The sequence below is a fragment of the Sebastes fasciatus genome, chromosome 13 (assembly GCF_043250625.1).
Source record: "Sebastes fasciatus isolate fSebFas1 chromosome 13, fSebFas1.pri, whole genome shotgun sequence".
Taxonomy (NCBI): Eukaryota; Metazoa; Chordata; class Actinopteri; order Perciformes; family Sebastidae; genus Sebastes; species Sebastes fasciatus.
In genome coordinates, this window is record NC_133807.1 from 15,679,186 (window position 1) to 15,700,957 (window position 21,772).

Below are 21,772 nucleotides of genomic sequence, written 5' to 3' on the forward strand. Positions count from 1 at the left end.
AAAACATTTGAGGCGAGAAATAGGCATTACAGTAACAGAATATTGATTCATATCTGATCAGCGCTGCCTAGTTTGACCTTTTCAAGTTAAAATGTTGCACATTTGCAGGTTCCAGTTCCTCATAAGTGAACATTTGCTGCTTGTCTTTGTTATAATAATAAACTAAATATCCTGCTTGTCTGATTCTGAGGGTGACATCACTGGGAACTCTTGATGGGAATTTTTCTAGTATTTTCTATAAAAATAGATTATAATAGTTGTAGCTGCCAGAGGAGGCTGGCCAATAAAGGGTGCCGCCCTCCCTGAGTCACACACAAAAAAACATTACTACTACTACTACTACTAATAATAATAATAATTTAAATTATACAAATTGTCAATATTTGTGTTTTTTAAATGTGGAATGCACCAGTAATATGTGTAATTTGATTTTAATGTGATTATATTTTGTATTAATAATCTGAATCTGTAAAGTAACTAAAGTTGTCAAATAAATGTAGTGGAGTAAAAAGTCTAATATTTCCCTCTGAGTTGTAGTTGAGTAGAAAGTAGAAAGTAGGACATGGAAATACTCAAGTAAAAATACAAGTACCTCAAAATTGTATTTAAGTACTTAGTTACATTCCACCACTGAGTACATTTTATACTGTTGTGTTTTTCAAAGCATTATTTACTCTTCCTGTTGGAATAAAACAATTGTTAATTATTTAACTGCAAACTAGTAATGTGTTTTCTGATACCTTCACTTTTTTTGCATTAAATCATACCGGGATATTTGCTGAAATTTATTGAATATGGCACAGCCCTATACCTTGAAACATTTCCACCAGCCGTCACTGGTAACTGCTCTCTGGGTGCCTTTCTAGTTTTGTTTTTATTTGGCTATAAGAACAGTCCGGTCACGGTGATGACGCACGAGGAACAGAGAGAGAGAGGCTGAGAGAGTGACTCCTCTCTCTCTCTCAGCCTCTCAGTCTCTGGTGTCCTCACTGAGCGTCCTGCTCTCTGACTGAAGGTGTTGTGTCAGTGATGCTATAGAAGGAGGAGGTCTATGGGATGTGATGCTGAAGTAGATGATTTATAATCTACAGGTTTCTCTCTTCTCTCTCTCGGGGTGTCCGGACCACCTGTCACTTCTTCTTCTTCTTCTTCTTCTTCTGAGGACAAAGTGACACACAAAGAGGAGAAAAGAGGCAGAGACGCGCGTAATTCCTCTGTGTGTCTTCCACCTCGCCATGCCTCTCCTCCTCCTCCTCCTCTGACCGCCTCCTGCTTCTTTCTTCCTCCTTCTTGGATGAACTTCTTGGATGAAACTTGCTGCCGCTCGCAGCACTGACACATCATGAAGACGACTCGGAAGTGTCGCGCCCTGCTGTCTGTGTTTCTGAACCTGGTGGCTCTGTTCTTCTCCACCACCGCCTTCATCACCACGTACTGGTGCGAGGGCACCCAGCGCGTCCCCAAGCCAAACTGCAGCAAGCAGCGGAGACACAACTGCATCGACTACGGAGTCAACGAGACGGACCAGAACAAGGTGCACTACAGCTGGGAGACCGGAGACGACCGCTTCCTCTTCCGCCGCTTCCACACCGGCATCTGGTACTCCTGCGAGGAGAACATCCACGAAGCAGGTGGGCACATCAGGCCAGAGGTTGATCACTTAAAAAAAATAATCTATAGCGGGATTTACAGTATGTGATTCAGCATCTTGGTTGGTTTTATCCCCAGAAGTTTTCTTTATATGCTTTTAAATCAGAGCACGTTGTCACCGCCTGAATCAATGAAGCTATAACAGGTCAGTAATTACGCGCAATTAAGCGCTAATCTAATCCAACATTTAGGGTCTATTGAACACTGTGTGTAATTCACTGTTGTTGGATAGATCACCTGTAAGATTTGGATCTACAAGAAATCATACTCTCAGGAATGGAGCTTCTCATTAGATTAGATTAATCAATTAGTTGATTTACATGAAATTAAAGGGACTGTTTGTAACTTTCAGAATTGCCTGTGGCCGTTAAATCAACGAAAGTCAGCGTCGGGCTCGTGCTTGTTCACTCTACATAGACATGAACAAGCATCGCTCAAAACAGTGAGGCGACACACGTCAGCTAAAACCACAATATCACTCTATATTTCACCTGCTTGGCAGTAATGTTAGCTGACCAGACCAAGGTCTCTCCATGAATCACTGCTGATCCTAGTGTTGGCTTTTCCTGCTTCAGCCTCCGGACCACGGCGGGAGGGAACAGGGAAGAGACGACAACGTTTCTCGTTGCGGAGCCCCGTCACTTCTCAAGACACGGAAAACCTCTGTTGGTCTGGAGGAGCTGCAGCAGTTATTTCTGCACAAACGTCCACTGTACATTCACTAGATATTCTCAGAGCTAAACTAACTCTTCTGCAGTGTGTAGTGAGCGCGCATGCACGCGAGGTGGAGCGAGAACGCGCGCGTTGTGTTAGTGAAGGCGAGCAAGCAGAGAAGCGGTCTGAACAGCGTAGCCACACGCGAGCGCGCATATGCGAGCGTGCATGGGACACCGACCCGGTACCTGTAAGAAGTAACAAACAGTCCCTTTAAATCAGAGCACGTTGTCCCGCCTGAATCAATGAAGCTAACAGGTCAGTAATTAAGCTCAATTACGCACTAATCTCTGTGCGTAAAATCCACATCATCTCAGTTCGTGTCAACCAAAATGTTGTTTATTTTAGTTTCGTCTGGTCAACATGTTCAGGAGGGGTATAAAGGTTGTTCTGATGCGTTTAAGGTCCATTGAACACTGTGTGTAATTCACTGTCGTTGGATAGATCACCTGTAAATTACTCTCAGGAATGGAAGCTTCTCATTAGAGCTGACAAGATTAATCGATTAGTTGATTTGCATGAAATTAATTGGCAGCTATTTTGATAATTTTTCAAGCAAAAGTAACAAATATTTTCTGGTTACAGCTTCTCAAATATGGGGATTTGCTGCCTTGACTCTGTGACCTGTTAACCTTGCACGTTTTAGCTCCATTTATACATGATCATAACAGTATCCAGGTTCCTGATCCTCTGTGTGCAGGTGTGATGCCTGATGAAATCCGTTTAAATGTGTTTAAAACTACAAAGTTTGCTCGATATTATAGTCACTGCCCTGGCCGTCCAGAATAGCAGAGAACATGCCAATCGAGAGAAGGGCGATGTGGAAACTGTGCTTCCTAATTATAGTGAGCCAACCTTTGCCTCACATTTCAGGTGAAGGATAATCTTCTTACCTTCAAGACTGTGTTTACGATCTGTATGAGTTAATTATGTTATTATGAGTATTAGGCCTTTTTAATACAGCAGGGTTTATATAGCCAAAGCCGTTGCACACTGAAACGTTCAACACAAAGCAAAACGGTGCACTGCACTGTTTTCAGAACCTGATTAGACGTGTTGTCAGGACGGCGTGGGGGTGTACAGACAGAGCCTGATTGACTCTCCAGTTATCTTATTGGTGCATTGAGTTGAGTGAACTCACGTTGGGTGCACTCCAAAACCAGACCAGCAACTGTAAAAAAAAATACCACAAAAGTAATACCACATGCACGACACCGTAAATAACATCGACTAATACTAATATATTACACATGGCTTCTGTTGTGTGGAAAGATTAAAGCTGAACCACCTGCTGCTGTTTCTTTATCACCTGATTTAGGGCTGCGCTATTAATCGAATATTGATCGCGATCACAATTTTGGCATTCCCGCAATTAAATGACCCTGATCGCCTGCAATGTTGACGTTTAGAAACTATCAGCCGGCCACCAGGTGGCCATAGAGATATTTTGGGTTTCACTTTTGGGGAGCCGTCATGCCGCTGCGCGCACACCCTACAGCTGCAGCCAGGGAAAGACTTTCCTGAATGTTGCAGCTGCTGTCCAGAGTAGAAGATTAATATACTGTATATTACTCATTTTGCCCATCAAAACGAAAGTGCACTGAATTCTGGTAAAAAATCTTTTTTAAGTTTATTTTGATGCAAAGATTTGTACATTAGCAGGAATGTGGCACAACATGGAAGTGAAAGCAGTCTGTTTGTTTAGCTGTGGAAGTGAAATACAAATATTTTGTCAGTAAAATCAAATCACTTTGGCCATAATCGTGCAGCCCTAACCTGATTCAACGTCACACCTACAGGCCTACCGCCTCATATTCCACCTGCACCACATTTCTCTTGCCTTTACGTAACAGGTCAAATAGAGCGCAGACACGATCAGCATCACAGCTCCAACGTGAACCTGAGATCAGCCAGAAAATAAGTGTGAACACCTGTGTTGTTCAGGGCCTTTAAACAACATTTACCAGTAAAAACATCAGATTTATTAGAGTTAAACATCATGATTGTGGTTGTGTTGTCTCTCATCTCTTTGAGAGTGAGGAACTCTCCAGGAAGCCCAGCAGGAGAAAATATGGAGGATTTCCTGCTTCACTCCATGTTTTATTCAGCTGTTTGCTTCGTTTTGGAACCAAATCAAAATGTATGATGGTGGGTGTCTGGACTGAAGCCAGGGTACATAGTTTATATATTGTTTATACATGCCCAGCTCATGACTGGTAAACTATACATGCACTCACCGATAGGACCGGGGACTACGGTGATGAATTCAGTTTAATGGAGCAGACGTTTGTGGATTTAGATTAAAAGTGAAAAGATATCGAAACAATTATTAAAACGTAATGTTTTAGATGATAGTGTTTATTTTACTGGCATTTTGATGCCTTTATTTTTACTGTAAAACCTTACAAAGTATATTTATCTAATTACCAGTCAAAATATCTCATAACACCTAATATAAGACAGAATCACTTAACAAGTAACATTTCAGTGAGATATAGTGACTTGTTTTTAGACAAAGCATCTTGTAAAAATATACACACAACACCTCCAAATACTAGAAAAATATAGCTCGAAATGAGTTTTCCCAGCTAATTTCAAGACCTCTTTTTATCTTATTATTTAAATATTATTTAAAGAAATTTTACAGGCGAATTTTCCCTTGTTCCATTGGCAGATTGAAAACACATGTATTCATTGTTATTGTAAAGTGGCCTTTACTCTACTCAACTCATTAAAGGATCTGTTGTTCCTATTTCTTGGCAAAAGTGGTTGTAAAGTAAAGTCTTTTCACTTATTAGTGTTTTGCACAAGTTTAAAAATGGATTTGTGGTTTTCTGTTCAAATTAAATCAATGTTTAAGGTCTTGAGATGTTTTACGTCTATTTTATCAGGACAATTCCTCTTGTGTAATTGCTTACAGGATAATATCCCACACAAACCAACCACATGTTTTTTTAACAATATCTTTTAAAAACAGCCTGAGACCGCTGTTTGTGTCTCGTGTGAAACCAAAAGTCAGCGTTGACTTATATTAACTTGCGTAAGCTACATACTGTTACGTGACAAACATACTTATTTTAACTCAAACCATGGTCTTTCCTTTCCTAAACCTAACCAAGTAGTTTTGTTGCCCAAACATAACGTTAAATTGTTTCCGTATTGCAGGCACATCATTTTACACGTCACATGTCACCACCACGTAATACGCTGTTAAGAGATCGTGGTCATCTCACGGATTTCTGTGAGATCACGTTGATGGCACTATTTTTGTAACATTACTGTGAATTTCTATTTTAACACCAACTTTGCCGTCTTAATAAAGTTTTTGCTCAGTTAAATAAATTAAATAAATAATTAATAAATATAAAGCACCTGTCAGTTCTCATGTATGCAGCATTCTTCAATGTCTCTATTACTGTTTTGTGTTTCTGCCTCTGCAGGATAAAGACGGTTTGGATGTCACATATATCACCGAGCAGAGAGTTATGTTAATTAACATTTTACAGTGAGACTCCCTCCTACTCTCACTCTCATTCATTCATTCATTCATTCATCTTGTCCTCTCTGACTGCTCTCTCTGTTACTGTTTGTCTTTAAAGAACAATAAGCCGAATTTAAACCGCCTCTTATGTTCCCCGTAATGACGACAGGCTGCAGCTCATCCTGAGGAGATGATAGACATGTAGACCCATCAAACATTCATTAACTCACAAACATCAGCCTCAGTAATTCATAAACATCAGAACTCACAATATGAAATAACACCAGAGATTATAAAGTACATTATGAGATGTCACAAAGCAGGAAATCATAGACGATCAAGAGATTGTTGAGAGGTTGAATTACAGTTACATTACTGTACAGGAGAAATGTTGGTGCCTCAAAGTTTATCACAACGTGGCTCTTATTTTTATAGTTTTGTCCATTATTTTCTATCAGTAATGTTAACCTTGTACCCTCCAAGTTAATATCCAACATGATCTCATTCCTACTCGTCATATTTTGCCACTTAGGCAGAAGTCCCGTGGTTAACGTTGTAACATATAGTTAACATTGTGAAAAATTGTGACAAATTGTGAACCATTTAAATAGAAGGAAGTATAAAAATAGGAGCAGTATATACAGTATTGACAATAAACAGCCTATTAACAAAATTGCACAAGTGGAAAATGATATTGCACAGTGAGAATGAGATGAAATTCCACCTGAAAATATCAGGTTATTGTCTAAAATCTGGGAACACGGTGACTTTGGTAAAAAGCGAAGCGAGACGGTCAAACAGGCTGTAAATAAACCACCTAAATCACTAAATTTGGAGGTCAAACTGAAAGAAAAATGTCATAAATAATCCTTCATTAGGTGAAACATTGTGAACACGACTACAGCAGGTCACAGTTGAAGTATGACGTGGTGTGATGGATGTTTAGGATAAGAAGCCTTTATTGATCCACAGAGGAGAAATTCAGGCGTTGCAGCAGCACAAGAACAGAAATAAGCACAGATAAATAGAAGCATGTAAAATTTAATTAAGAATAAAAATTAAAACGAACTACAAGAGCAATTAAACTCAATATTACAACACAAGCAGTACAGTACCAGTGTCGCATTTAATCTAATAGTGCAGTATCAAGCAAATAGAGTTTTGGACATAATTTTACTGACTAGTTCATCTCTTTAATAACTCGTAGGGTATAAATAAAGCGGGAAGCTTTGGAACGAACTTCCCTCTCTCAATCAGAATAAGAAATACTTAAGATACATAATACATAAGAAAATATAAATAAGAAATAAGTATGTAAAAGATGTGCATTATACTCCAATATAAATACTATACTAATGGAAAAATATAAATAATATATAACAACGGTGCAAATAATAATGCTGAAAATGGGCTCTATCATTGAGTGTGTAAAAATGCAAAACAGTACATATAAATAAGAATATTAGTTTAAATGTATTGTATAAATAAATGCCAGAATAAACCAGATTATTGCACAGATTAATTAATGTGAATGAACATGTCTACTGTATTCTAGACTAGACTAAGGGTAATTACGTAACCTTTAAGTTGTTAACGTCTGTATGACAATATAAATGTCTGTCTTAGTTTGAACAGTTTACAGTAAATGTTTGTACCGGTAGTCGCACGGAACCATTTGTACGGAGCGTGTCCCATGAGGAACACAAAGCGGCGTTGCACGTCGTCAGTAAGGGCAACTGGTTAAGTCGGCATCGAAGGGTTTTATAACCGACTTCCACTCCCCGCTTATTGGTTTGGGGTTTTAGGGCTGTGTATTGTCATGAATCTGACGATACGGTACACATCACGATACAGGTGTAATGATTACGATTGCGATATATTGCGATACTGTAAGCAAGGCGATATATAGCGATTTTTTAAAATCTAATTTTAGGAAAGCTGTCATAGTATAAAGAACACACCACCATAAGCATACAATCTGAGTAAAATGTTTTTATGATTTTATGCAATCAGAGCAGTGGGATTTGCATATACAGTATAACAGTCCCTGTAACATCCAACATCATAGCATTACTTTGAGATTGCGCATATTGCAAATGAAATAGAGTATTGAATGAGTTAATCTTTGCATGTAAACTTAGTTAGTTACAAATCGATACAGTGTTTTTGAGAATCGATACAGTATCACAAATCATATTTCCGATATTTTCTTACACCCCTATTTGGGATGGGACTAAATATGGCGGACCCTCCACGCAAACATGCAAACGGAATGGAAGCAGGTAGGGAGAGGGTGGACTGGAATTGGGCCAGAGTCTCCCAGTATAAAGGGGACTGGTTGGGTGTTGTTGCTCATCAGCGTCCCACAGAGACAGACACAAGGTGTTATGGGACAGAAGACAACAGATGGCTGACATTTTACTGAACAGTGAGAAGGAACCAGAGGTTGGAAGGTTCCTACATACAGAATATTTGATTTTTATAGACTGTCTGGTCTAAAACATGTCACCTAGTTCTACTTTCGCATGTGCAGCTCACACGGGTGTATGCTGTTTGGCTGGTTAGCCTCAGAGAGGTGTGTGCTGCGGGTGCAGATCATGGATGTATAACATGAACGGAGGAAGGGAAATAACTCTGGATTCTGCTATTAGTGTGTTTTACAACTTTTAGGACCTAATGATTTAAATAAGGACTATTGAAGTGTTCATACTGGGAAGTTGATTCACCTAAAAAAAAAATTATCCACTGAGTTACAGACGTCTCTTTCCCAATTTAAGTCTATGGGAAAAAGTCTTTTTGGGCCCAATGGCATCATGTGACGGACACGGAAGTTGTAGTTGTACGAAAATTGGGATCAACGACCGGCGCTCTTCCCTGGGGCTTGGTGCAGATCATCTTCATTTTTTAATTAGATTGTCCAAAACTGAGGTCTCTCTCTCTCTCTCTCTCTTTATGTCTGTTCACTCCAAAGATGCCACTGAGTTTGCTCAAATATTGGTAGGCACAATTCTGTCTCCTATATGCAAACCTATGCCCGTATACCACAAAAACTGTATTAGAGTTGAAATTACTACCTAAAATGTTCACCTCACACTTTCTGGGTGCGTACATAAAAGGCCACCCATGATATTTGGCCTCAGGCACCAACATCCAGAGATTGTTTCAGTCTCTGCATCTTTTTCAGTGTCTCAGTGCTGATCAGTTTTGTACAACTTGCCTCTATTCATCCGTCTCACTGTGCTGCTCTTCAGAGTCCCTGTTCTCCTCTTCTACCGACAGCCTGCTGTGAAAACCGCTTCACATTCAAGCATTTAAAGGGATGATTAAACAAGTCGAGTTTCTCTGACTTCTCTCAACTCTTTAACCTTTGTTACTGTAATCACACATCGATGGTTTGATTGTGATATCATTTATCCTGCTGCTGTCACATCTGTGCTGAGAGACATCGACAGGGCCACCTGGGGAATTAAAGGTTAAATCAAAAACACATGGTGACTTCAGTGAGGCTTACTAACTTCATTACATCACTACAATCTGGCAGGACGGGCGGAGAGACTCGTAAGCAGCTCAGCTCCATTCTGTTTAACAGCAGTAATGAGACCAGAAGTTCATTTTGACATCAAACTGAGTTTTTTATAAACTCAGTTCTTTCAGAGGTAACATTTAATTAACGTGTGTGTGTGTGTGTGTGTGTGTGTGTGTGTGTGTGTGTGTGTGTGTCAGCAGTAGTTGCTGTTTAATTGTTTCTGTCATGAATTTCCCCAAATGAATGCAGTTAAATTGAAAGTGTATTAACTGGATGATTGATAATTGAGTTGTTGTTGCTGTTTTACGTTTTTGGAGTGATTCTGATTTGATATCAGATCTGATATTGCAGAGTGGTTAACTCCATATGGCAACCCTGTCTCCTAGAAATTATGTTTAACTAATTTGCAACAACAAATATGTTTGTTGCGTCCACCAAAATATCTGATCTTGCAATACAATATCCACCTGTAGCAACTACACTTGTCACATTTTTAGTGCTCTATATTAGTTCTGATTTGTCTAGAAGAGGATTTTGCTTTCTAGGTTTTGGGGTTTTCTGCTGTATTCCCTTTTTCGTGCATTTGTTTAGTGTTTCCTGTTTTATTTTATAAGCCACTCTCCTCGTGTGTCATGTTTGGTTTTACTTCCTGCCAGTTTTGATCGTCTGCTCTGCCCTGATTAGTTTCACCTGTCGACACCTCCTCTGAATCAGCCTCGTTAGTTCTTCCCAACCAATCAGCTCCTCTCCTGTTCCCCAGTGTTTTTCCCTGCCAATCAGCTCCCGGCCCGTTCTCCTGCCTAATCACCTCATAATCTCCCTCACCTGAGCTTCTCCGCCCATCTCTCCACCTGCACTTCACCCTCTCGTCAGATTAGTTTGTTGTTTCCTGGTTTTCAGCTTAGTCTTTGTTTGATCCTTGATTTAGTTATGAGAGTTTCAGTTTTGCTTTGCCTGCTTTGAATCGTGCATTCGAATGATTTTCTCCAGGTTCCTGTTGTCTGTAGTCTCCTGCATTTGGGTCCACCTGCTCCTCTCTCAATGACGACGTTATTATGAATCTTTTTAATGGTCCACAACGTAACTGGGAAAACAAATTAGTACATAAATAGAACTTCTAGGAGACGGGGCTGCATATGGAGTTAAAATGACTGAAGATTGTTTGATGGTTAACAACATTCACAACCGTCCACACCCAAATCTAATCCTATATTTCCCTCTACATAATAAAGTTGTCACTGAAATTAAATGTTGAGTTAGAATCGTTCTATCTGGGCATAATTCATAGGATACGGGGCTGGAAAACAAAGTTCAGGCTATTTTATATCATACTTATCTCTACTTGTAAAACATGTAACAAGCGTAAATTGACATGTGTTGCTGGACATTTGTCGGAAAATGAATGAAAAAGGAGGAAGAAGAAGACATCATACAAATTGTTGTATAAGGATAGGTTGAAATAAATGTAATGGAGTAAAAAGTACAATATTTGCCTCTGAATTTTAGTGGAGTAGACTTATAAAGTAGAAGAAAATAAAAATACTTACAGCAGTTGAGTACATGTACTTAGTTACTTTCATTTGTGTGTGAATAAATGAAGGTACTTCTTATTAAAGTGGGTTCTCTCTGTGCGGTCTGCACCTGATTCGGCTGAATAATGTAGACAGAGTCACCACTGTAGAAGTGATGGTACGTTAACCGTTGTTTCACAGCACCATTCATACTCATTAGAGCTGCAATTAGCCCCGAATGACATCGGATCAGTGATTAAACAGACTGCGGAGGTGCCGGCTGCAGGGTGAGGGAATAATGAAGGAGTGGTGTGAAACTAGAGACATTTAAAAAGCACCTGAAGCCTCTTTAAAATGAATCCGTTCCGTTGCAACCCGATGGACTGGGAGCGTGATGATAACTGGGATCTTCTTTTGGTTAATTGACATATTAGAGTGCCGTTTTCTCCCATGAGCATGTGGGAAGGCGTAGGAATACTGATTGTGCTGTTAGTTAGTGCTGTCGTCAGGTCACAGACAAGCCCGCTCACTCTTTAATTACATTTTAGATTCATGTCCCAATCAGACGCTGAGCTGCTCACCTTTTGGCTGAGGCACTCTTTGACTGCAGCTCACCGAGTCATGAACACATTCATCTGTTGCCTCCTCCCTCCTCCTCTCTCTCTCTCTCTCTCTCTCTCTCTCTCTCTCTCTCTCTCTCTCTCTCTCTCTCTCTCTCTCTATTCCCTCGAGTTTTAACCTTGGAAAAGATGAATTATAATACTTCAGAAGAGTTTCTGGGCAGGATTTGTCAAATAGCATGCTGCATTTATAACAGGGGAGTCATGGAGCAACTTTTAGCTGCAGGTATTATCAATTTATTTTATTATAAAGTTTGGGAACTGGCAAACAAAGAGGAGGACTCAAATGCAGAAAGGATTTAGACACATCAGATGGTTAAAGGTGGTTTACTGGATGACCTTTAGGATAACAGTCTGCACCTGACAGACAGGTGGAATCAGACAAACAAAGAGAAGAATCAGCAACAGGTTGATGAGGGGATGACGAACAGCGGAGCTGGAAGGTCAGAGGTGAGATCATCTTCAGGTGAAGGAAACTTACTAGCCCAGTCAATATCCCCCCTAAGGCCTTCAGCCATGAACCCTCAGGGACCTGACTGAGGTCACATGGTAAATGGTTGAGTGTGAGAGGCTCCAAGGACTTGAAAAGGTATAAATATGAATTGGACGGCACTTTGCAGTGACATATCACGATTAGAGATGTGACGGTGAGGAAACATAATGGGCTCAAAATGTCTGCGAGAGAGCCCTCAAGGACTTGATGATTTGACGGTGGGTCAGCCCTAAACCCTCACGGACTTCATGGGAACACGCCACAAATTCTGTGAGTTTGTGAGTGTGGACATTGGGATTGTACCTCTGAAGGGAAACCAGAGGTCAAATGTGACGTGACAAGTGGTGTGTTTCAATAATCGTTTGGTTCTCCATCACTTTGCCTCGGCACCAACTGTCCACTTAAAGGAAGATTTAATATGGAACACGTTTGACCTCTGCAGACTCCAGAAACACTAGTGATGAATACTGAAACTGTGTGCACAGATGGTTAAGTACAGGCAGTAACAGATAGTGGTTCTTGCGATGCATGGTGGGTAGCATGCACAGTATGAGTCCCATTCATTTTTCATTCGCTCCCTCGGTCCCTGAATGGTCGATCTCACAAAAGTCTACGTGAGTTTTCATGGTATTTGAACGTGACTTGTGCTGCGTTCGTGTCTAACACGTTCTCATCCCAACTCGTCGCTTTGTCACGCTCCTTGGCGCCACTTTATTTTTGCATCAAAACCACTATTATATAACTACTTTCTCATCTCTATCTTTCTTCCCAGATAATATGAACAACACATTACTGCTTTGTACAAAAATAAATGATAGAGTACAAGCACCATCTGAGATCAACGTGAAGCTGCTCACCAGTATGTTTATGTTGTCAGTTTTCTGGTGTACTTTATTCTCAAAACCTCCTAATTAGTTTGTAGTTTGGAACTTGGACACCATAGACTCAAGTTTCAGCTCAAGTCTATTTCAGCCTCTGAAACTCAAATCATCCTCCTCAGTATCTTCATCTGTTGTTTGGGCTTCAGTGTGAGGGAGCTGGTTATGGATGGGCCTGCCTGCTGCCTGTGACACTGCAGAGGCTGAGTTATGGCTCGTGTTGTAGCCGCTGATCTGTGACCTGCAAGGTCCCTCCGAGCTCCGATCAACTCTCTGCAGCCGGAGCGTGCCAGGAAATATGGAATGAAAGCCAAGATGATAATGCATTATGCAAAACACTCCCTACATGAATATTGTACTAAAAATAGCATGAAGTCACTATTAAATACAACTGTGGAGTGTGTTACAGGTGTGGATATAAAGTTTGATGAACCCACTAAATATAAACACTGTGACACGGTTACTGTAACGTAACTAATGCTACCAGATATTTTAAGGTAATTCTAATGTGTTAATGCTTATTGCTTAATGTCCTGATGAAGGTCCTTGTTGACCGAAACGTTGACTAATAAAGCAGAGAAAAGTGTGTGTGGGAGCAAGTCATTTTTTTTAAAATATTCTAATGTCTTGATAATTTCTTTGCAAATTTGATTATGTCTGATGCAGGCCTAAATGTGACTTGACGTTGTGAACACGGGACACGAACGAACGGCGGATTGTAACGTGAAAGTGAAACATGATGCACGGGACACGAACAGCGGTCTCCAGGATGAAAGCCTTGTGTTTGGTGGGCCCATCCACCTACCCTCCCACACGCCTGGTGTGTCTCTTTCGCTCTGTAAACTACGTCACTACAGCACTTTCTCTGAGCGTTTACTGTTGCTGTGGACGGGTTTACATTGTAGTTAAATTAAGCCCATCTCGCTGCAAAAGGGTGCCTTGTGCGGCGGTATCGAATGCCGACAGCCCAAAGTCCAAAGTCTTGTCCCAGGATGTCCTGTATTTGACATCCTGGGAATGAGAACGGGCTGAATGTTTACCATGCTCACCATCTTGGTTTAGTGTGTTTGCATGCTAATATTTTCCAATTAGCACTAAACACAAAGTCCATCTGAGGCTGATGGGAATGTCATTAGTTCTGCAGGTGTTTAGTCATAAATCAGAGTATGGGACACATGAAAATGTTGACCTGGCAGTCCATTCAATAGATCTTGAGACATTTCATTCGAAACCACAAATGTCAACCTCATAGTGGCGCTAGATGAAAAGTCAGAAGATCACCAAAGTCAGACTTATTCGTCCTCTGGGGAACATGAATGTCTGTACAAACTTTCATGACAATCCATCCCATAGTTGTTGACATATTTCAGTCAAAGTGGTGGAACGACCAAACGACTGCTAGCGTCTGTAAAAAACAACTTCTATTATCATCTGTCCAGTTATTCTGGCGTCATGGCTGAAGACGCTATCGTCACATAAAGTCAGTAAAGGAGACACTGACAAACTCCTGTGTTGATACTGAACGACTCATTGTGTCCCTGTCTACTAGCCTGACGCATTATTAGCTTGTATTATCGGTTTGACGCACTGACACTAACGCTCCTTTCTTCCTTTTCTCTCCACCTTGTGCATTAATTTTCATCCTTTTCTCCTTCTCATTAATCACCTCATCCTTTCTACCTTCCTTCCTCCTCTCCATCTCTTTTCTCATCCTCCCTCTCTGCTTCATTTCACCTTGTGCTCTTCACCTCGTTTCCTCTTTGCATCCCTCTCTTCCTCCCCCCTCCGTCTCCCCTCTCTCAGGTGAGAAGTGTCGGAGCTTCATTGATCTGGCCCCGGCGTCGGAGAGAGGTGAGTAATGGCCGTCATTAGGCCTCGCCGCCACTCCCCACCGCTCCCCACCTGTTCGTTAGGAACTCAAAAAAACTAAAAAATATATACACACATCTTCTCATTGTTTGATTTTGGATTCTGTTCTGTAACCAAGAGTTCACATGAAGCTTTCTTTTTAAATATTCCAGAGATCAGACAGATATTGATTCAACTACTACAGTAGTTTTGTGTCTGGCTGTAAGAAGGACGTCTAATTATAAAGAAAATGGTGTGACATGTAAATGAAACCAAGGTCATGGTGATCCGCTCCAACAAGCAATGAGTTAAAGTGAGAAGATGGACAATTTAAAGGACATGTTGTGGCTATAAACAAACTATGGGGAAGGTCAGCGAAAGATGGTGGCCATGATAAAAGAAATTGACATGCTTTGTTGACAGACAGCAGTTTTAGTTTGTTCAGTCAAAGTGGCACTTGTCAGGAAAACTTAAGAGTAGGTAATTTTTCAATGCAATGACTTTGATTAGGTTTAGACACAAAAAACACTTGGAAAGATCATAGTTTGAGTTACAATAAGAACTTTTAGGACCTTTGTTGCCATAGTTACAATAATATAAATCATAGTTGGAGTTAAGAAGCAGTCGTGTTCATGGTTAAAAGAAACCAATGTTGAATGGCGGTTGGTAATAGGAAACAAACAGTCGCTCCCCTTAACACTCCGACGGCCCGCCAGCTATTCTGTTTTTCAGAAGTTGTTGCGGGCTCATTTTTCAAGCTAGATTGAAGAAACTGGTATGATAGGAAACTATTCACGCTATGAAGTTACGTTAAATTGTGGCAAGGAAAAACTGGCATGCGATTTACAAAGAGGTCCCTTGACCTCTGACCTCAAGATAAAGATGGAAGATGAAAATGGGTTCTATGGGTACCCACGGGTCTCCCCTTTACAGACATGCCCACTTTATGATAATCCCACGCATTTGGGGCAAAAAACATGCAGTTGTTTGAATTCAGTATAAACGTGTTATTTTCGTTTAGTAAAATAGGGTATTTGAATATTTCTGCATACTGGGGTCCTTAAACAGTCTTGGATTTACATATATTGGGTATTACTGTAAAGCTGAGACTCTTGTAGAACCAATGAGCCCAACTGTATTCATGTGTGATGATGTTAGTCCCCATAGCAGCCATCTCATTGTAGTGGGAACATTTTTATGAAACTTGACCTCACTGTATAGAAATGACCTGTGGTGACCTCTAGGATAATCACAGCCTCATGAAACTTTACAGCCACAAACTAGAGACCTTCATTCAGAGGATGGATGGCTTTCCTAGGTAGGTTGACAATAAGGGGGTTTCTGAGCAGTTTACAGAACAGAAGTGCTCGCCATCTAATCGCTAAAAAATGCATTTCTTGAAGAAATCTCCAAATGTCAAAAGTTTTTGATACCAAATCACAGCATGGCTTTTTCTATGGTGTTCCTCAAGGTCTTGGTGTCTTAATGTGGTATTTTGGAGGGATTATTGATTATTTTTATCAATTCTCGAGTGGTAAAAAATGGTTAAATTTAGCACCAAATCTGTGTAAGAAATGGTATCAACTAAAAAAATTGCTGCAACAACTTATGAGACATAATAGAGCATGGGAAGGACCATCATATACTTATTATCATGTTCTACGCTCTTATGCACTTACTTATACACAATTTTTTTAATTGATTGATTCATTGATTCGTTAATTTTTATTTCTTATTAATAACTGGAACAACTTGACACACAGTGCTGAGCTGCATCTCAAAATAATCTTCAGGTTCCCAGCTCTATTGTTGACTATTTATATACTCCTCAACATCCCCTGTCCTCCACCCCTACCTCTCTAAAAAAGAGGGCAGAATAGTAAAGGGTTGAAGTTGAATGCTTTGTTGACCCATCCATCCAACCCGACCTCATAACTCATACTTCCTAAAGCCGCAAGATGTCTTTGTTACTTGAACGTAAACATGTCATTTTGGGAATTTGGAAGGACAGTTTCCATTTTCGGCATTTGAAGAAACAACTAATGCTGTCAGTTTTCTGGTGAGAACAGTCTCTGAACTGCCAACTGTCAAGACTATACAGGATCAGTCTGCTGCTGCTTTCCAGTTTATCCTCATCTTAGAGGACAAAGAGAAGATGAGTTGCCTTAAGGCCTCAGTATTCTTTAAACAAACTAGTTTGTTCAACACGTCGTCCAAAAGTGTCTCTGGGCGTTTTCACGCATTATTTAGTCCAGTTGAATCAGACTCGTGTTTGGTTTCCGCCTTGATACAATACAAATGTTTGGGCAGATATGAACACAGCAGTCATACTCAGGCACAGCCCAAAACAACCACACCAAAACCCTTTAGATAATGTGGTCTCAGTCCGGTTGTTTGTGGTTCGTTTATGTTGAGAACGTGATCTGACCCAACTGCAAAGTAGCAGGAGCACTTTGCATGCTGGGATGAAGATGGCTGATATTTCGGCAGAAGGGACCTTTTTCAGGACCTTCTGAAGCATCCTAACGCCTTCATTGTGATTATACTGACGGAGGAGGGAGTAGAAGTAAAAGTGACATGGATTAATTGATATGAAACAAGCTCAGTCTTTTCCGGTGTGTTGTCAGGTTTGATTTATGGAAGTTATAGGGACCTGTTACCTCACTAAAATTGAGGATGACGCTTTATGTTCACATCCAGAGTTTAAGCCAATTTCCCAAAGTTGTCACAAGAAAATCGTTGTGTTTCCATCAACAATATACAGAACAACAATTTACCTCCTTTACATAAAGTCTTTCATTGGCAGCATGTCCTCTTACATAAACAACAGAACAGGTTGTTTGCCAATGACTCCTAAAACGACATATATGACCATTCTTTTTGACATGGTGAAAAAGAACTGCTTGGTTACGTTTAGGAAAAGATCATGGTTTGGGTTAAAATAAGTAGCCTACGTGACGTATACGTGACATGGTTACGTTCTAATGTAGTTACATGCGTATCTTAAAATAACTCCAGTCCTTAAAATAACTCAATGTATTGAATTTTAGTTTCACTTGATAAGCGGTCTTCTGGGTGAAAGTCCTGTGTTTGTTTGACCCGTCCGTCCTCCCTGACCTCCTCCCTACACGGACTTTGTCAGCATGTTACAGAAGAAAAGACTTCAAGCCAGGCGTTTCAGGCAGTTCAGGAGCAGGGTTTCTGTGGGGGAGAGTAACTCCCTTTGGCAAAGACTTTGGGCTTTGTAACTTTGCAGACCCTTTTTCATGCACAAAGGAAAGGGAAAGAGCACAAAGCATAATAGGACCTCTTTAATGTTTTAAAAAAAGCTGTTTGCTTTGGCCTTTATTACATCTTCTCTTTGTTTGTTTTTTAATATGATCCTTAATGTAAAACAGACAGAATAAATTTGTATGTATTAGGAGCTGGATAATGAGAGAACATCTCCTCCTAACTGCAGATAAGAGCAGCTTATTTCTAACAGCTCTTGGTGTTTATATTATGCAGCTCTTAAAAGGAATATTTGAGCGTCCAGAAGAAAGGGAATATTTTGGTGCAGGTGGGCGTAGCCTCTAATTCGCTGTTTCATGCCGAGCAGGTAGTTAATAATGAAATGATGGTTTCATCTGTTAATGCCATCTGGAAGAAGAGCAGTGGTGGATGATATGATGTATCGAGCGGGGCGACCTTGCCTCTCACAAGGATGCAATATGTTAATCTGCCTTCCTTTGAGCCCTACATGCTCACTGCTGTGTTTTATAACACACAGCTGCTCCTCAGTCAGATCCAAGTTTGTTCTTAATGAAAAGTTAAACATCAAAAAAACAAACAAGAAAATTAAATTTGATTACAAGAAAACACTCAGAGAGTCATAGCCAGGATTTTAGAAGTGCTTTGGTCATGAGTGGAAAGTCCCCCAGCAAAACTAGACCCACCTGAAAAATGCATGACTAGCCACCAACCAAACTCTGTGTAATTTTCTTAGTACTTAAGCAGCCCAATATTCCCAATATTCGCAGTCAAGTATTTTGCATTTCCATGTCATTTATTCATCATGCCCCCGGTGTGTAGAGGCCTTTAGTTTGGCTTGTAGATTCTCACCATAAACAAATCACTTTTACCTCAGCTTCTCTTCTCACCAAACTTTGAGTTAATCTGTTTTTCAAAACAAGATGGAAAACTTTTGTGTCAGCACTAAAATTGAGTTAAAATGATTATCAGATAATCCAAAATCAAACCAAAGATGTATCCATCCATTGTGGAGCGGAGACATGTGGCAGCCCAGTTGCCAGAAATAATGCTGTCATTTTACGTTTCTGCAAACCACGGATATGCTGAATGTCGATGTTTCTAAACCAAAAATATGTTTCAGCCTTGTATCACTCTTGCAGAATTGCACAATGACACATGGTTAATGTTTTGAAACAATTGGTTAGGCTTACAGGCAACAAAACTACTTCTTAAGGTTAGAAAAACATAATAGTTTGTGTTAAAATATTAATGTTACAACGTTTGTAACATAACGTAACGTAACGTAACAGCATAACGTAACAATGTAACGTAACAACATAACGTAACATAGCGCAACATGACGTAACAACGTAACGTAACAACGTAACGTAACAACGTAACGTAACAATGTAACGTAACAACCTAACGTAACAATGTAACAGCGTAACTTAACAATGTAACATAACAATGTAATGTAACAATGTAATGTAACAATGTAATGTAACAATGTAACAGCGTACCTTAACAATGTAACATAACAATGTAATGTAGCAATGTAATGTAACAATGTAACATAACGTAACAACGTAATATAACAACCTAACGTAACAATGTAACAGCGTAACTTAACAATGTAACATAACAATGTAATGTAACAATGTAATGTAACAATGTAATGTAACAATGTAACATAACGTAACAACATCATATAACAACCTAACGTAACAATGTAACAGCATAACTTGACAATGTAACGTAACAATATAATGTAACAATGTAACGTAACAACTGTCACTACTAAAAAAAAAACAATCGCCCTTAGCAGACCTTCTTGCTTGTTATACTCGTTATTATACGACGTAACCTCCAATAACAGTCGCTTGATATACTACACCACGGTTTGCAGAAACGTACAATGCCAGCATGTTTCCTTGGCGACTGGACTGCATGTGGAGGCAAACGAGAGGAAGAAGTGGCAGCAATTGTATCTCTTTATCAATACTGCACGCCCTGATTTAATTCACTAGAACTTATTTAAGTGAATTAAAATGATTCTTCTGATTTAATTTTTCGCCCTAAATCCAGCACTTAATTAGATAATCAATAATTGTGTCACTGAGGTTTCCTTTGGGTCTGAATCTGAATACATATGTGTTCTCAACATGGAAATGTTTTGAGGAATTCTGAAAGGTGGAGTCAAAAATGTATAAGAGAACATCAGACACCACTGACACACTGCTGAAAACAAACGTACACACACACACACACACACACACACACACACACACACACACACACACACACACACACTGAGAGTAATTAAAGATGTAATTATTTGAGCCTCTCGGTCTGATGAGCTCCTTGCTTCCTGTTATCAGCCCCTCAAAACACGTTTTATTTGCTGTTTAATGAAGTCTCACTCTGATACATATTCAATAAGACCAGAAACAGGGGAGAACATGATTTTGGTCAATACTCTTGCATTGTGAGATTCCCTTAAAGGCATCTTATACCGCTGGAATTTGTTTCCATCGACTGGCTTGAAGTTAAAGGTGAAGCTAACAAGAAACCAGAGAGTGATGTTGGTGTTTCAGAGTGATACTTCACTAAAAAGCTGATTATTAAGATGAGACACTACAGGCAATAACATTTTCATACACTGGTAATTTTAGAGATGTTTCGCTATTTTGCTTCAATAATATGTCTATTTTCAGACTAGTAGAAAGAAAACATCCAAAATACACATTTAGGTGATTATTTTTACTACTTTGTCTATTTGTGTCTGTAGATTTCTCCTAAATTCACCAAAAGTTAACCTTAGATAATGCCTCATTTGCATATTTAAACATAACATTTCAGAAATACAAAAAATCAGTATCTTAATGTCACTAATCAACTGGAGAAGTTATTGTTGATATTAGTTAAATCTTTTATTCACCAACAATACATATCTTTAAAGGCGGTTTTCTCCATCAATCTCCACTTCAGCAGCACTTACATCCACCAAACTGTCCAGTTTCATTCCTATCTATATTCTGAAGGTTTTTACAGAGGGGTTTGTTCATTTATCATTCATAGCTTGATTTATAGAACATTTTATCCCTAAAAACTATTTTCTGATTTATGGAGTGATAAAAAGAGATATCCATAATCCCCTCTGTAAAAAACCTTTGACTCTAATATATGTCAACAAAATGAAACAAGAATTTTGAACCTGGCTTCATCCAATGTTCACATTTCTGTCCTGGAAATGTATGCAAATGAGCACATATTTCATAAGATAATGCCTCATTTGCATATTGCATATGCACATACAATTTCAGAAAACTTGTAATACAAAACAATAATTGTATTAATGTAAGTAATCAACTGGGGTAGTTTCATGGTGATATCTATTACTGTAGTTAAAATATTTACCCTATTCACTGGTATAATGTCTATAGTGTATAGACGTCCTGACAGTCAGTCGCGTAAAAGATGTCATTCATGTAACTTGCAGAGTCACAGGTTCAAACCTGGAACAAGATCTTTGCTGCAGGTCATCCTTTCTTTCAAATTCAAATTTGCTTTATTGGCATTAATAAAGTTGAGGTGGTTCGGGCATCTAGCACGGATGCCTCCTGGGCGCCTCCCTTGGGAGGTGTTCCAGGCACGACCAGCTGGGAGGAGACCACGGGGAAGACCCAGGACTAGATGGAGAGATTATATCTCTACTCTGGCCTGGGAACGCCTCGGGATCCCCCAGTCAGAGCTGGTTAATGTGGCCCGGGAAAGGGAAGTTTGGGGTCCCCTGCTGGAGCTGTTGCCCCCGCGACCCGAT

The 21,772-nt window shown here is 39.8% G+C and overlaps 1 protein-coding gene across 1 annotated transcript in view; it reads left to right on the plus strand.

Moving 5' to 3' along the window:
* Positions 1-979: 979 nt before the first annotated feature.
* The window catches only part of gsg1l (gsg1-like), a 29,960-nt gene continuing 9,167 nt past the window's right edge, over positions 980-21,772 (plus strand). Inside the window, exons 1-2 of the mRNA XM_074655790.1 lie at positions 980-1,631; positions 14,677-14,724. Of these exons, the coding sequence (XP_074511891.1) occupies positions 1,343-1,631; positions 14,677-14,724 (337 nt within the window). The 5' untranslated portion in view covers positions 980-1,342. The remainder of the gene's footprint in view (positions 1,632-14,676; positions 14,725-21,772) is intronic.